We start from the raw sequence: 15,264 nt of genomic DNA on the forward strand, positions 1-15,264 counted from the left end.
TACTTAACTGGGCAGCAAAGGCTGGTTTGACAAGCTTCTTCTTATGCATTCTATCCTCACATGTACAGGACTTGTTGAGAAGTCTGAGCTTTTAAAAGTATACATAACCGACTTAATGGGTATTATAAGGAAGAATCAGCTGGTGGCAGAAGACTATAAGTTTTGAAAACACTGAAAGGAGAGGATCTGACCACACTCTTGCCGTGTGAATTTCACTTCAAGACTGAGCCAAGCTGTTCCTGCCCCATTCCATGCTGTGTGTGTGAGATTATCTGCTCAAAAGATTGTTGGCAGTCAGCTTCTGTCATTGTCCCAGTGATCTGCATAAGGAAGCCCCTAAGGCGAGAAGGGGAAATGCGGCCAGCTGTCTGCTAGCTCCACAAAACCAGCAAAAGAATTTACCAACGCAAACTGGGCAACACATCTCCCTTTTGCACTTGGCACCAGAGAAGCAGAAAGCAGAGGTTGATGGGAGGATTAAGACATTTCCAGTTTGCACATTGAAGATCAAGGAAGGAGATGGGACATTGAGGAAATAATGTAAGAAAGAATGGGCCAAACAGCACAGGGGTTTAAGATACAATTTCACAACATTTCTTTTCTTTTTTGTTTTACTGGAACAAAAAAAAAATGTTGGTGGTGTGGGGGGTGGTTGTGCTTATGTGGGGGGTGAAAGGGTGTATCTGTGCTTTAGTACTGAGGGCGGGAGGGTTAACTCTTTCTCTCCTGCCATTTTCCTAATCAAAATCACACCAACTCCATAGCTGTTATTTGGTCTCACTGAGGGAAAACAGAGCAGAAATAAGAAAATAAATCGGGGGAATGCCTCCCCCCCCTTTTAAAAAAAAGAGTAATAGTCATGAAATGTAAAATCCTGTAAGCACATACAAAGTGCCTCTATGCACCAGTCCAGCTCTTCAGAACTGTTTGTTAATCTTGGAATAAATTGAAATTTCCCAAACTAGTAGGACAAATAAAGAAGGAAGCAAAGGGGGAGAAACAGCTTTGCTTGCTAGATGCCCTGTAAAGCACTGTATTTTAGTATTTAGCCTTAGTGATTGTAGTATTATATTTTAAAATAAATTGTTGTTGATGATGGTGATTTCTTGTTTCGAGTAGTTGTACATTGGTTTGAATATATTGTACAATTCGGTGTTGTTAATAAAGAGATACCATATGCACACACACATATGGAGTGGGTGGAGAACCTCCACATGTTGTTGGACTCAAACTCTCATTATCTGGACTCATTCCAGTCTGGATCTGACCTGGAATTGGCCCTGGTCACCTTGATGGATGACCTTTGAGGGAGAGCGAAGGGGATCTCTCAGCAGTTTTCTATATCATTGATGATGGTGTTCTTCTGGACCATCATTAAAAATTCAGTAAACATACCTAAACTTTATTATTTACTGTTGCTGTTATAGAAAACTTTTTTTTTTAAATGCACTACTGGGGACGGACCTTGAGGAAAAAAAAGTACTATCCCCATTTAGTTTTGTGGCACCTACCTTTTGGAATGCCTTCCCCTTGAATATTAGACAGGTACTATCTCTTTTTGTCTTTTTGGCCCCTACTGAAGACCTTCCTCTATAAACAAGCCTTTTAAGTTGAGATCTTTCCCTGTCTGCTTTTCGTTAGAACTGTTTTTAATATATTAGAACTGTTTTAAATTTCTTTTTTAAAAAATAATGATAATAACAATTATGTGTTTGTTTTGCCATCCCAGTCTCCATGGGGAGGAAGGTTAGGATATAAATTTAATTATTTATTTAGTTAATTAATAATATGCTCTTTCCATCGGCTAATAGTGTACAATGTCTGGCCATCATATTTTCCCACTGACATGACAGAATGTATTTCTTTGTAAATTGTCTTGTACAATAGAAACTGGGGGTGGGTGGGGGAGACAGTTTATTTCAGGATTCCTGCGTCCTTTGCTTTATTTTTTCTGGTAGCCAAAACCAGAAAACGCAGTGATTATGTAAAGTTGTGGCATGCCAATGTACAGGCGTTAATTCAAGCCATCATATTTAATCAAAATAGGGAACTGAGAAACGGGCAGCTCGGTTTCCAGCATGTTTCTTGGGAAGTAAGTCAGTGGGTTTATTGTCAGGAAAATATACAGTCTAAAATGATATATGAGTTGAGGGTCTAAACTATGGCTAAAAGGTTTGGGGCTTTGTCCTTTTTTGAGGACCTGACAGGGCTTTAGAAAATTGTGAATGTTTGGAGAGAGCAGACAATCTTCTTATTTGTCAGTAATAAGTGCTGCAGGGCATGCGGTAATAGTAGTAGTAGTAGTAGTAATAATAATAATAATAATAATAATAATAATAATTTATTATTATTATTATTATACCCATCTGGCTGGGTTTCCCAGCGTTAAACATAAAAAACTTCCCTAAACAGGGCTGCCTTCAGATGTCTTTTAAAAATAGGATAGTTGCTTATTTCCTTGACATCTGATGGGAGGGTGTTCCACAGGGCAGGCGCCACTACCCAGAAGGCCCTCTGCCTGGTTCCCTGTAACTTCACTTCTCACAGTGAGGGAACTGTCAGAAGGCCCTCGGAGCTGGATCTCAGGGTCCAGGCTGAACGATGGGGGTGGTCCTTCAGGTATACAGGACCGAGGCCGGTAAAGGTAAGCACCAACACTTTGAATTGAACACACAGTAATCTGTGCTGGCAAAATAGAGAGCAATTCAAGATTGGCAGAAGAAAAGGCCTTATGCACTGTCCGTAACCACTGGAAAGATTACCATTGGGCTAGATAAGCTTTAACGCAAGGATGAGAGTCTGTACTAAACCTATCTTCCATGCATATTAGCTATGATATTTAAATGGAACTCCAAGTCCAGAGGTAGTAATACTATTCAGAGGTATGTTTCCTTTGCATGTATTTATTTATTATTTATTATATTGAATTTGTATCACACATTTCCACCATGGAGCTCAAGGTGGTCTCCCTGCTCCTAGTCCGACGCTCTAACCACTACACTATCATTATTCATGACCTTCAATAGATTGACATCCATGTGCCTAACTCTTTTCATTTTGTTAATGGGGTGGCTATCTCTTTCATGTGGTGTAGTGGTTAAGAGCGGTGGACTCGTAATCTGGTGAACCGGGTTCGATTCCCTGATCCTCCACATGCAGCTGCTGGGTGACCTTGGGCCAGTCACACTTCTCTGAAGTCTCTCAGCCCTATTCACCTCACAGAGTGTTTGTTGTGGGGGAGGAAGGGAAAGGAGAATGTTAGCCGCTTTGAGACTCCTTCGGGTAATGATAAAGCGGGATATCAAATCCAAACTCTTCCTCTTCTTCTTCCTTGTGGCCTCTGGCTGTGATCTTTTCCCGTTTCATGGATATAAAACTCAGCAATAAAAATCTAAACAGAGACAGATATGTTTGTGGGCATTGCTTTGGCCACAACGATCTTGAGGCTTTGAATGTATTCTTTGATTTATCATATCATACCCTCCAACATTTCTCCTATGAAAATAGGGACGTCCAATTCCATAACGATAATTTTACTATTTATACTGCACACATCTTACTGGGTTGCTCGAGCCACTCTGGGCAGCTTCCAACGTATATAAAAACACAATAAAACATTAAACATTAAAAAAAAACTGGATTGCCTTCATATGGCTCGGGGGTTGGATGACTCCATACCTTCCAACATTGTTCCAAAGAGAATACGGACATCCTAAGGAAAAGTGGGACATTCCAGGATTGAATCAGAAACTGGGACAGCTTCTCTAAATCAGGGACGTCCCTGGAAAATAGGAACGCTTGGAGGGTCTGTCATATTGATTTCCCACCCTTCCTTCTAAATAAGCCTGGAGTGGTGATTTGCATGCTTTTTTAAAAAAGTAATATTTATTATTTTCTATACATAAATATAACAAAAGAAAAGATTGACAATAATAAAGAAAAAAGAGTAACACAGAAAAAAAGAAAAGAAAAGAGAATATAAAACATAAAATACAACAAATCTTCCCAACACTAACAATTAATTAAAATCCATCTTCATAAACATATTATTTGACTTCCTCAAATCTCTTCCATCTGAATTTCTTAGTAATTATATATAGCAGTTTCCAAAATCATTATTTCATAATACCATATCACAGTCATAATCATATTTCCTAACTTTTCTTATCGTATATTTTCTTGTTTATATATTTAATCCTAATTTAATCCTAGGCCTAATTGATTCTTTCAAGTGATTACATGTCTTTAATATTACAATATTTATTCAAATATTCTTTAAATTTCTTCCAGTCTTCTGGAAGATTTGCATGCTTGGAAAGAGTAGCTCAACATGTCGTGATCTGAACTAGCCCTACTCTAAACAAGCTAGACCTCTCTGATTTAGGAAAACCAGCCGTGTCCAGTTCCTCATTTGGGATATGGAAATGCCCAGTGAGCCCACTGTTTCGTTAGATCCACTTCTTCTTTTTGGTCCTCTGAAAGAAACAGTTTGTGTTTACTTCTTACCCTCCAACATGTTGAGTCCCAAAACCAGGAGGCACATCTTCCCATCCATGCTCCTGCACAAGTTGCGTGAGCTGTGTGAGATCATGAAGCCCAAATGAAGCACTTTATCCTGGGTCATGCTCTCACTGTGCCCCAAAGCGTGCATTTTGGGGCACTGTGCAAGACTGCAGCCCTGAAAAAAGGGTGAAGTTTCAGCGCAAAGTATTGAGAGGTCACGGCACCCAAAATGGTGGTTGTGCTCTTGTGGGGAGAAAAATGGAAAGTCCTGGTTTTCCCAAGACCCTTGCAGGGTAAGTTAACTCTGAGTAGGTCTGAGGATCCCAGGGTATGGTCTGAAACATTTTTGTTCCCAGATGCTTAGGAAGCTGAGGTAATTTTAATCTGTTTTAGCATTTTAACTTTTGTATTTGTTTTTTTTAATAACTTTTATTCAAAATTAAAACAAAACATATTATCCAGAAACATATCATCCTTATTTCCCCGCCCCATTTTTCCTCCCTCTCCCTCCCTCCCCCCACAGAACCCCCCCCCGACTTCCCTCAGTTCCAGTCTTTGATTTCTCTAAAAATGCTGTTTTCTGCATGTTACACAGTTGTATAAATCCTCAAACTATTTAGCTGATTATTATCAATAAAAAGTTTGTGAATGTTTATTCAAAACCAGCCAAGGAATCCAGTTTGCTTTGTTGTATCTTCAAATACTTTGTAAAGGGTTCCCATTCATCTTTAAAGTCACAGTTATCCTTGTCCCGTAGCTTGTATGTCAGTTTTGCCAGTTCTGCATAGTCCATCAATTTTTCTTGCCATGATTCTTTGGTTGGGGTTTCTTCAGTCTTCCATCCTTGTGCTACCAGAACTCTTGTGCTACCTGAACCGTTGTCACATACATGAAGATGTTTTTCAGCTTTTTTGGCAGATCTTTCCCTACAATCCCTAATAAAAATGCTTCAGGTTTAACTTTTGTGTGTTTTAAAGTAGAGTTGTGAATTTTTCTTGTTGATTTATCTTCTTGTAAACCACTTTGAAGTTTTTTAAACAATCAAGCTGCGTATAAATTTAACGAAATGATTAAATAAAATGTTTGCTGCTTTGGATTCCATGGTAGGGCTATAAATAGGAATTAATTCAGGAGTTTGGAGAACAACCCATTCCAGAACGTTCTGCCCCACTTTTCTTTTTCTCCAGTGTTTTCCTGGAAAAATCTAGCATGCTTACCTGCCTGCACATAGCTTCTACTGACTTTTAAAAGAGCGTACAAAATGCAGGAAAGGCCTGAGGTGCTTTCAAATCAAACTGAAATAATAAATGCCTTTTTGTAATGCTGTATTTTTAACATTTTGGTTTTGAAACTGCAGGAAGGGTTTGGAGCCAAGATGTCACCCTGCCCATCCATTTTTAGAATAGATTAACCCACAGTTTACGTAAGCTAAGCTATTGGTTAGCAGCAGAATCCTGTGTGGCCTGCTGGTTTTTGGCTAACAGAAAAGTAGATTTCCATTCCCCTTAAGCCTTTTATTAATTCAACTAATCACTGTGATTTAAGACATAGGTAAACAACTGAGATTGGGTTGCAGTATCAGCACGGGCTCTTGCAGAGGAAAACGATAATCACTCCCCCATTTGAACACAGACAGTATGCACATTACTTGATTTCATTACACGTGGTTACTGTGTGTCTGAAAGCTGAGCACAAAAAGCATTGTGTAAGAGAGCAAATGCGACTTCTGCCTGGGGTGTTAATATCTGTGACACTGCAGATGACCTTCAATTAAGGTGGCCATTAATGAATTACCAAAAAAGAGAGCAAATGAAGACATGGCTTTGCATAAACTTTGCCTTGGCTACTTTATATGTATAGGTGCAAATTTAGAAATAGTTATTTAAAAAAAATTACAGTTGAAATCTTGATTTTTTTACGACCCACCCTATTCTTGTGACTGTTAACTTGTTTTATTTTATTTTAAACTATCAATTCTTTATGGATTAAAAAATTTGCATGTCTATACAAACATTATGTACTATCTCTTAACAGGTTAAAAAAAGAGAAAATTATATAAAATAGAAAATTTATAAAGAAAAAAGAAGAAGAAATAAGGAAGTAACAGATAAGTAACAAAGAAATCAAATAAAAACAAAACAAAAAAGACAAAGTTATTTACATAGTAAAAGTACTCATCAGCACAATCCTTCCCATCTTTCTCATTATACTGTTTGAGATAACATTCTTTTTTACACAGGTTTACATTGTTTAATATAATTTCTTTCTGCTTTGTATACATTCCTTTGATCTTTTTCTTTATAAATATCATTCAATTTCTGCTAATATGGAGTTATTTGTACAATAAAGTTTTGCATAATTCTTAAATATTATCCATTCTCTAGTTGTTGTTGTTTTGTTTGTTTCGATATTCCTCTAACTAATCCCGTCAGTTTTGCTAACTGTAGATATTCTAACATGAGTATCTGCCAATCTGTAATCTCTCGGAGCGTTTCATTCTTCCAGTTCCTTGCTATAAGGGTTCTAGATGCTGTTATACCGTACATAAACAATGTTCTTATATCTTTTTAAATTTCTGGTGGTAGTATACCAAGTAGGAAAATCTCTGGGGGGTTTTTGAAGGTGATTTTAAATAGTTTCTTAAACTCGTTATAAATATCATTCCAGTACAGTGGTACCTCGGGTTAAGTACTTAATTCGTTCCGGAGGTCCGTTCTTAACCTGAAACTATTCTTAACCTGAAGCACCACTTTAGATCGTGGGGCCTCCTGCTGCCGCTGCACCGCCGGAGCCCGATTTCTGTTCTTATCCTGAAGCAAAGTTCTTAACCCGAAGCACTATTTCTGGGTTAGCGGAGTCTGTAACCTGAAGCCGATGTAACCTGAAGCGTATGTAACCCAAGGTACCACTGTATTTGCCAATGGCTATACATATCCACCACATACGATAGAATAACCACTCCTCTTTTTCGCATCTCCAACAGGTTGATGTTTTCCCTTTATACAGCAAGCTTTTTGGGAGTAAGATACCATCTATATACCATTTTCATGGTGTTTTCCCTGAGATTATAGCATGCTATGAATTTAATGTCTGTTGTCCATAATCTCTCCATAAGTATATTATGCCCAAAGTCCTGCACCCATTTAACCATAACTGCTTTAACTTGTTACAGATAGGTAGCCGTGTTGGTCTGCCATAGTCAAAATAAAAAAAATCCTTCCAGTAGCACCTTTAAGACCAACTAAGTTAGTTCTTGGTATGAGCTTTTGTGTGCAAGCACACTTCTTCAGATACACTGAAACAGAAGTTGCCAGATCCTTCTATATAGTGAGAAGGTGGGGAGGGGTATTACTCAGAAGGGTGGTGGGAATTGGAGATTGGCAGATAGCTGAGATGAGCCTGCTGACGACTCTTAACGACTGTAATAGGTCTTACAGGAAAAGGCAAGGGGTGAGAAGGTGAGAAATGGCTTAGTCATGTATAATGGGATAAGAATCCAATGTCTTTGTTCAAACCAGGTCTCTCCATGGTTTTAAGTTTGGTAATGAGTTGCAATTCAGCAGCTTCTCTTTCCAGTCTATTTCTGAAATTCCTTTGTAGTAAAACAGTTACTTTGAGATCTTGTTACTTACAGTTACTTACAGAATATCGAAACAGTTACTTACAGAATATCGAAACAGTTACTTACAAGATCTCAAAGTAACTGTTTTACTACAAAGGAATTTCAGAAATAGACTGGAAAGAGAAGCTGCTGAATTGCAACTCATTACCAAACTTAAAACCATGGAGAGACCTGGTTTGAACAAAGACATTGGATTCTTATCCCATTATACATGACTAAGCCATTTCTCACCTTCTCACCCCTTGCCTTTTCCTGTAAGACCTATTACAGTCGTTAAGAGTCGTCAGCAGGCTCATCTCAGCTATCTGCCAATCTCCAATTCCCACCACCCTTCTGAGTAATACCCCTCCCCACCTTCTCACTATATAGAAGGATCTGGCAACTTCTGTTTCAGTGTATCTGAAGAAGTGTGCTTGCACACGAAAGCTCATACCAAGAACTAACTTAGTTGGTCTTAAAGGTGCTACTGGAAGGATTTTTTTTATTTTGCTTTAACTTGTTCCTCTTTTGTTTCCCATTCCAGAAGATACTCATACACTCGTGAAATATTTTCCTTTTTGTTAAATATTAATTCTCTTTCGAATCTAGATGTTTCCTTTGCAATTCCTTGTTTTGAATCTATAGTTAATCTTTGATGTAGCTGGAAATATTGTAGCCAATCTGTTAGCAAGTTTTTAATTTCCTCATATTTCTTCAATGTTGGTTTATCCTTATCTACTTCCAAGACTGATCTGTATGTCGCCCATTCTCCTTTCATGTTTCTTTTTTTAACTGCCATGGCTTCTGTGGCTGAGGTCCACAGGGGTCTCTTTGGCTCCAATATTCCTTTGTATTTAATCCATATTTTGTACTGTATAATGATTTCCTTATCACACGGCTCAAAAATCCCCTGTGGACTTTCACTTTGTCGTATACTAAATACGCGTGCCAGCCATACCTATTATCGTGGCCTTCTAGATCTAACACGTCAGTTTCTTTTAACGTAATTCAGTCTTTTTATCCACTGCATTCCTGCAGCTGCGTGATATAATTATTTTAACTAGAAATATAATCCATCAGTTTGTTCCCGCAGTGCTAAATACTGATAGGCATATTCAAAGCCTCCATTTTCCCTTCTTTGTGGTCCTTTTCTTTAAATAAATCATAGAATCACTGAATTGTGGTGTTGGAAGAGACCACAAGGGTCACCAACTCTAATACCCACAATGCAGGAATCTTTTGCCCAGCGTGAGGCTTGGACCCACGACCCTGAGATTAAGAGTCTCATGTTGTACCTACTGAGCTATTCCAGCAGACTGGTTGGACTGGAAAACCCTTCAAAGAGAGAAATCTTTCAAATAAAGGACTGTCTTTTATTCAGAATAATTGTCACACACAGGAGGAATAAGGATATAGAATGCTTCACCTACGGGTTTAAAAATAATTCAATGTATCAAGATGAATAGGTAAAGGTAAAGGCACCCCTGCCCGTACGGGCCAGTCTTGACAGACTCTAGGGTTGTGCGCTCATCTCACTTAAGAGGCCGGGAGCCAGCGCTGTCCGAAGACACTTCCGGGTCACGTGGCCAGCGTGATGAAGCTGCTCTGGTGAGCCAGCACCAGCGCAGCGCACGGAACGCCGTTTACCTTCCCGCTATAAAGCGGTACCTATGTATCTACTTGCACTTAAGGGTGCTTTCGAACTGCTAGGTGGGCAGGAGCTGGGACCGAATGACGGGAGCTCACCCCGCCGCAGGGATTCGAACCGCTGACCATGCGATCGGCAAGTCCTAGGCGCTGAGGTTTTACCCACAGCGCCACCCGCATCCCTAGAACCCGCGTCCCAAGATGAATAGATGTCATTAATATCGCAGTTGTTGTACAGTCATACCTCGGGTTGAATATGCTTCATGTTGAGCGTGTTCGAGTTGCGCTCCGCGGCAACCCGGAAGTAACAGAGCGCGTTACTTCAGGGTTTCGCCACTCGTGCATGCGCAGATGCTCAAAATGACGTCACGTGCATGCGCAGAAGCGACAAAAAGCGACGCGTGCGTGCGCAGATGTGCCATCGCTAGTTACGTTTGCTTCTGGATGCGAACGGGGCTCTGGAACGGATCCCATTCGCATCCCGAGGTACCACTGTATAAGGGAGTTTGGAATGATAATGATAAGAGTTTGGAATGATTAAATGCCAATATAGTTAACAGTTTCCATATTGGCCTTATTTCCAGGCGACCGGGGGAACCTCCACTTGACAAAGGTTTCATTCCTTGGCTTGGGCACGCGCTGGAATTTGGCAGAGATGCCGCCAAGTTCATGACTGGCATGAGGAAGAAGCATGGGGATATTTACACAGTGAGTACCAAGTCCTCTGCGTGAGTCACCTTAGCATTTAATTTTATATTACTGTTTTTTGAAGGTGATGAATGGGTGGCACCATGACTCAGGCCCTGGTCTCCTGCTCCCCACATCACCAGGGCTGTTGGTCAGAGGATGTGCCTGTAGCAGGGCAGGAGATTAGCAGCATTTAGCAGAGAGATGCTAGGACAAATGTCACCAATATGGGGTCTGTGGACACAATAACACCCTTGGGGGGCCTAAAAGGCCTCTGATCCTCTACCCACCCACTAGCTGCCCCTCTTTATCATGAGTGGTGAAGATATTTACCTTTGTCTCCCTTGAGTACATAAAGCTGAAGGAGGAAGTTGGTAGGGTGACACACATTCCCTCTTTCTCTTTTGATTGTATTTGCTTTCCAAGGTTCAGATTAATTCTAATGGGTCCAACTTTTACCCAAATTACTTAGGATATGTGTATGCACTTTCTCTTTCTGTATCTCCATGTGTGTGCACTGTGTGCATGTAATCTAGGGAGTAAGGAAGAAAGTGACCAGAGAGCAGGTGTCCATGGGACTCACTCACAAGTCTAAAGGAGCCCATAGGTCTAAAAAGATGGGTGAGCCCTGTGCTAAGGGCTGGGGAGAAGCAGCGAAGTGTTGCCTAACAGAGCTGTGTGTGCCCGGTGGCCAGTCCAGCACCCCTGAAGCTGCTGCGGTAGATGACACTGTCCCACCACCAGGGTTGAAGTAAGATTTAAATGCCTGCCCTGTTGAGTTTGAGAAGAGCACTATCTCTATCTTGTCCTTTGCCTCGGGCATCTCAGTGTCTTGAGCCATTCCTGAACTGTTGACAACTTGAGACCCTAGTTTTGTGGGAGAAGCCCAGAATTCCCTTGAGTCCTGTGAAGCAGGTGATCCCAGAAAGCTGGTCTAAATTTAGAAAAAGTTCCTAGATCTTCTGCTTTCCCTCACTCTCAATAACCAGTCTCCCATTTCTCTCTATGCTTTCATTCTGCTCTAAGTACTTTACTAACAGACCAATCCAACTCTGACACTGGGTTGTGGGGCATTTGGATTGAGTGGACGTGTCTGTCCACCCAGCTCTCCCAGCTGAACCAGACCTCTCATTTGCCCAGCTCCACTTGGTTCTGAATAGGAGGGCAAATGAGAGGTCTACTGGCACTATCTCCACCCAGTGGAAAGCCCTGAAGGAGGGCACTGGAGCTGAAGCCTGGATGCACGGTGCGATGCAGCAGTGCGGCAGGCGGCGGTGCTGCGGTGCTGTGCATGGCAGTCAGCTCAGTGGAATCCCTCCTTCGTCGCCAGTGAAATATACTCGGAATCGAGTGTGAATTTCATGTTCTTTATTCAGCTCATAGTAGCAATGAATGAAACTTTCCCCAAAATGTCTAGCTATATATACATTATTTACACAATGGGCCCCGCGTGATTGGCTAATTCCGGGCTGCTCCTGTAGGCCAATCAGGTTGCGGATTCACCTCCTCCAGAAGCCTGATTGGCCACTCTTGCAGGCCAATCAGGTTGCTGATTTACTTCATCCAGAAGCCTGATTGGCCACTCCTGCAGGCCAATCAGGTCGCTGATTCACTTCCACCTGGAGCTGGATTGGGTGGCTCCCGCGGACCAATCAGACTGCTGCATTCTGGATCCTATTGTTCTAGGATTCAGTTCAGTACATAACAGGTGGGTAGGGCTGAGCTGGCCCAGGATCTGCTGGATCCCAAGCTGATCTCACTGCTATCACCAGCCAGCATAAGGCCCATTCACGACCCAAATGCATTGTATGTAGTGCTGTTTTTCTAGAAAAACCATGAACACCTCCCTTGTTCTCTTATAATGGTGCCCTCCTGAGAGGTGCCGGAACTGAGTTCTGGCGAGTTCCAGTTGAAGAAAAAGCCCTGATTGTATCCCAAGAGCCAATTTCACACTCCAAAAATCAAGAGAGAATGCAGCTGCTGTGCCTTCAATCCTCCTGTGCCTCTTCCACTTCTTTCGTGCCTGTGCCTGCAAACAAAATTCTTCTTTTGCCTCATGGGAGATGAAGGTGGGTGATGGGATAATTGAAGCAATGGGGTGGGACAAGGCAAAGCAGCTGCATCCTGTCTTGCAGCTTTTCGAAAGCCAGGCACCATCTCTAGATAATGACCAAGCAACTTTAAATGTGAGAAGCTTTGTGTACAAAATAGTCTACACAGGGATAGCTTTTATGTGATCTTCCCTTTACAGGTCACAGAGCAGCGTCAGTTTTACATAATGACACAGTTCCTTCATGTTTAGACAACTCATCTATGCAACCTCCTGTTGCTCAATACATAATTCTTCAGAGAGAGAAATAAACTCGTAGGGAGATTTTGCACTATTAGGGAACACCAGCCATTCTTGCTGACCCACAGCCTTCTTCTCTTCAAGCATTGCTTCAAGGGAAACCCATGGCGACAGCCCTATGCACAGGAATCAGTGAGCAAAGTTATGACACAGTTTTACCATTTGGGAAACCCTTGAATTTTATTCATTGTATCGCAGAGGTAGCTAACCCCTTTCCAGCCTGGGGGTTGGACTCTGGGCTAGCCAACTCTCTGAAGGCCAGTTGTGAGTGGTGGTTGCGGGTGCTTTTGCCACTGAAAACATGCTCTGGCTGGAACGCATGGCGCCACCGCACATACAGCTCATATAAACCCGCACGAAAGCACACACACTCACCAGAATTGAAACAGGCACCAAAGGCAGATCAGAAGTCTTCCTCTGTGACATTATCTAACACAGACATGCAGACCACTCACATGTCACACAGACAGGAACGTGCCACACTGTTGTGCGATGTGCTGCTGGTTTTTTTTTTTAAATCATTTTTATTAAATTTTCCACTTTAACAATCCAAGCAAATCACATTAAATATTCCAAATTATACATACCAAATAATCCAAATATTCTGCCAAATTATAATTTTTTTAATAGGACTTTCCATGCTTCAAGTTCAGCAGGTTCTGATCACCCCATATCTCTTCTGCTTTTCATAGTCATTTCCGATGGTTCCTCTAATTCTTCCTGTTGTTAACCTTCCTTCTTTCACAGCCTCTGAGTTGTTCCCACAAGCAAGTGAAACAAGCAATCATGTGTTTCTGTGTGGATTTTATGTCTATGATTCCCCTCTATAAGTTTGCAGCATCTCCTCACATGCTGGTGTTTCTGCCGAATCAATCCAAAGGTCTTTTCGCTGCTGGCAGCCGCCATCTTCACTCAGTTCCGATGAAATCAAGTCTAAGCGTCTGCTCATTAATTTCCCCAGACCGGTTGCATCAAACATTAGCCTTTCCGAGGGAGATTTACCAAATCAAACTGGAAATACAAATATTAAAGGCTCACCTCCCCCTATGGCTATTTGTAATTCTGCAGCTCGGTGTTGACTTCCATCATGGTGGATTTCCAAATTTAAAAGTGCGACACAGCTCCTACACAGATTCTAGGAAACCGTCCAAAGATTTTTAACATCTCTCCAGTGACTAATGAGATCCTTCTTCTGTCTAATATCAACAAATTGGAGAATCTTTTATCCTCTTCCAAGCAAATCAAAGATCAAAAGCCTTAATTATATAATATTGCAATGTGCTGCTGGTCTTGGAGAGGTTAGGTTTAAATCTTTCTACCAAGCTCAGGGCTGCATTTGGGGAGATCTCTGCATCTCAGCATGGGATTGAGGTTCTAAACTTCTCCTCCAAGCCCAGTGCTGACCTGGGAGAGGGGAATCGTCACCTCTCCTCTTCCCAGAGTAGTCTCTGGAGAGCAGTGACAGATATTTTCCCACCCATCACAACACCATGCAGGGAGAAGAGGAGCCACCCCTCCCAGTGCAGTGCTGTGATGGGGAAGAACACGGGGCTGATAGGAACCATATTGGCTCATTTAAGAACCTCCCCAAGAGGGAATAATGGAAAGTTCGCGGTGCAGCTGTTTCGTTTCTGGTGCTATAAATATATGGCACCTAATTGCATTTGCTTTTATTTCTTGGGGGTTTACAATGCTACTGGTTAAACATGGATTTGGAAAGCAAGTGTACGATACATTTATTTCTAGGGCCACATTTATAGTTCCACTTCCTTTAATGAATAACACACAAGTTTCGTATTTTCGTGATTTGCTTGGCTTGTTTGTATTTCAGGTTCAAGCTGCAGGGAAATTTGTCACCGTCTTACTGGACCCCCATTCCTACGAAGCAGTGCTTTGGGAGTCACGTTCCAAGCTAGACTTTGGCCAGTATGCCCGCATTTTAATGGACCGAATGTTTGAAGTCAAGCTGCCGGATTACGACCCTAACGCGGAAAAGGTCATGATGAGAATGTAGGTGCCTTTCTTACGTGAACAGTGCTTGCAAAAGCCAAGCCGCTGTACCATGGACCATCTATTTATTTGTTGCATGTGTGTTCCACCATTCCTCCAAGGAGCTCAAGGTGGTGACCCCCTCCCCATTTTATCCTCACAACAACCCTGTGAGGTTAGGCTGAGCAGCAACACTTGGCTTAATGTCATCCAGTGAGCTGGCTTGGCCTAAAGGGACTTGGCATCAAACATCATAGAAGGGACCAGAAGGGTCCTCTATAGATAAAGTAAAGGTAAAGGGACGCCTGACCATTAGGTCCAGTCGTGACCGACTCTGGGGTTGTGGCGCTCATCTCGCTCTATAGGCTGAGGGAGCCGGTGTACAGCTTCTGGGTCATGTGGCCAGCATGACTAAGCCGCCTCATGGCGAACCAGAGCAGAGCACGGATATGCCGTTTACCTTCCCGCTGGAGCGGTACCTGTTTAT

At 41.8% G+C, this 15,264-nt stretch overlaps 1 protein-coding gene and 1 long non-coding RNA gene across 4 annotated transcripts in view; both read left to right on the forward strand.

Annotated features, from left to right (window-relative positions):
* Positions 1–15,264, forward strand: part of LOC308480254 — a 113,381-nt gene that overhangs the window by 65,115 nt on the left and 33,002 nt on the right. The gene's annotated exons all lie outside the window — the stretch shown is intronic.
* Positions 1–15,264, forward strand: part of PTGIS (prostaglandin I2 synthase) — a 48,428-nt gene that overhangs the window by 5,776 nt on the left and 27,388 nt on the right. For 2 of the 3 annotated variants that reach the window (XM_081011323.1, XM_081011324.1), the window contains exons 2-3: positions 10,336–10,459; positions 14,620–14,798. In XM_081011323.1, coding sequence (XP_080867449.1) covers positions 10,336–10,459; positions 14,620–14,798 — 303 coding nt within the window. Of the gene's footprint in view, positions 1–519; positions 541–10,335; positions 10,460–14,619; positions 14,799–15,264 lie in introns of those variants that run through there. The other variant, XM_081011325.1, reaches the window with a different exon arrangement.

The sequence above is a fragment of the Podarcis pityusensis genome (assembly GCF_964106645.2).
Source record: "Podarcis pityusensis genome assembly, chromosome: 6".
Taxonomy (NCBI): domain Eukaryota; kingdom Metazoa; phylum Chordata; class Lepidosauria; order Squamata; family Lacertidae; genus Podarcis; species Podarcis pityusensis.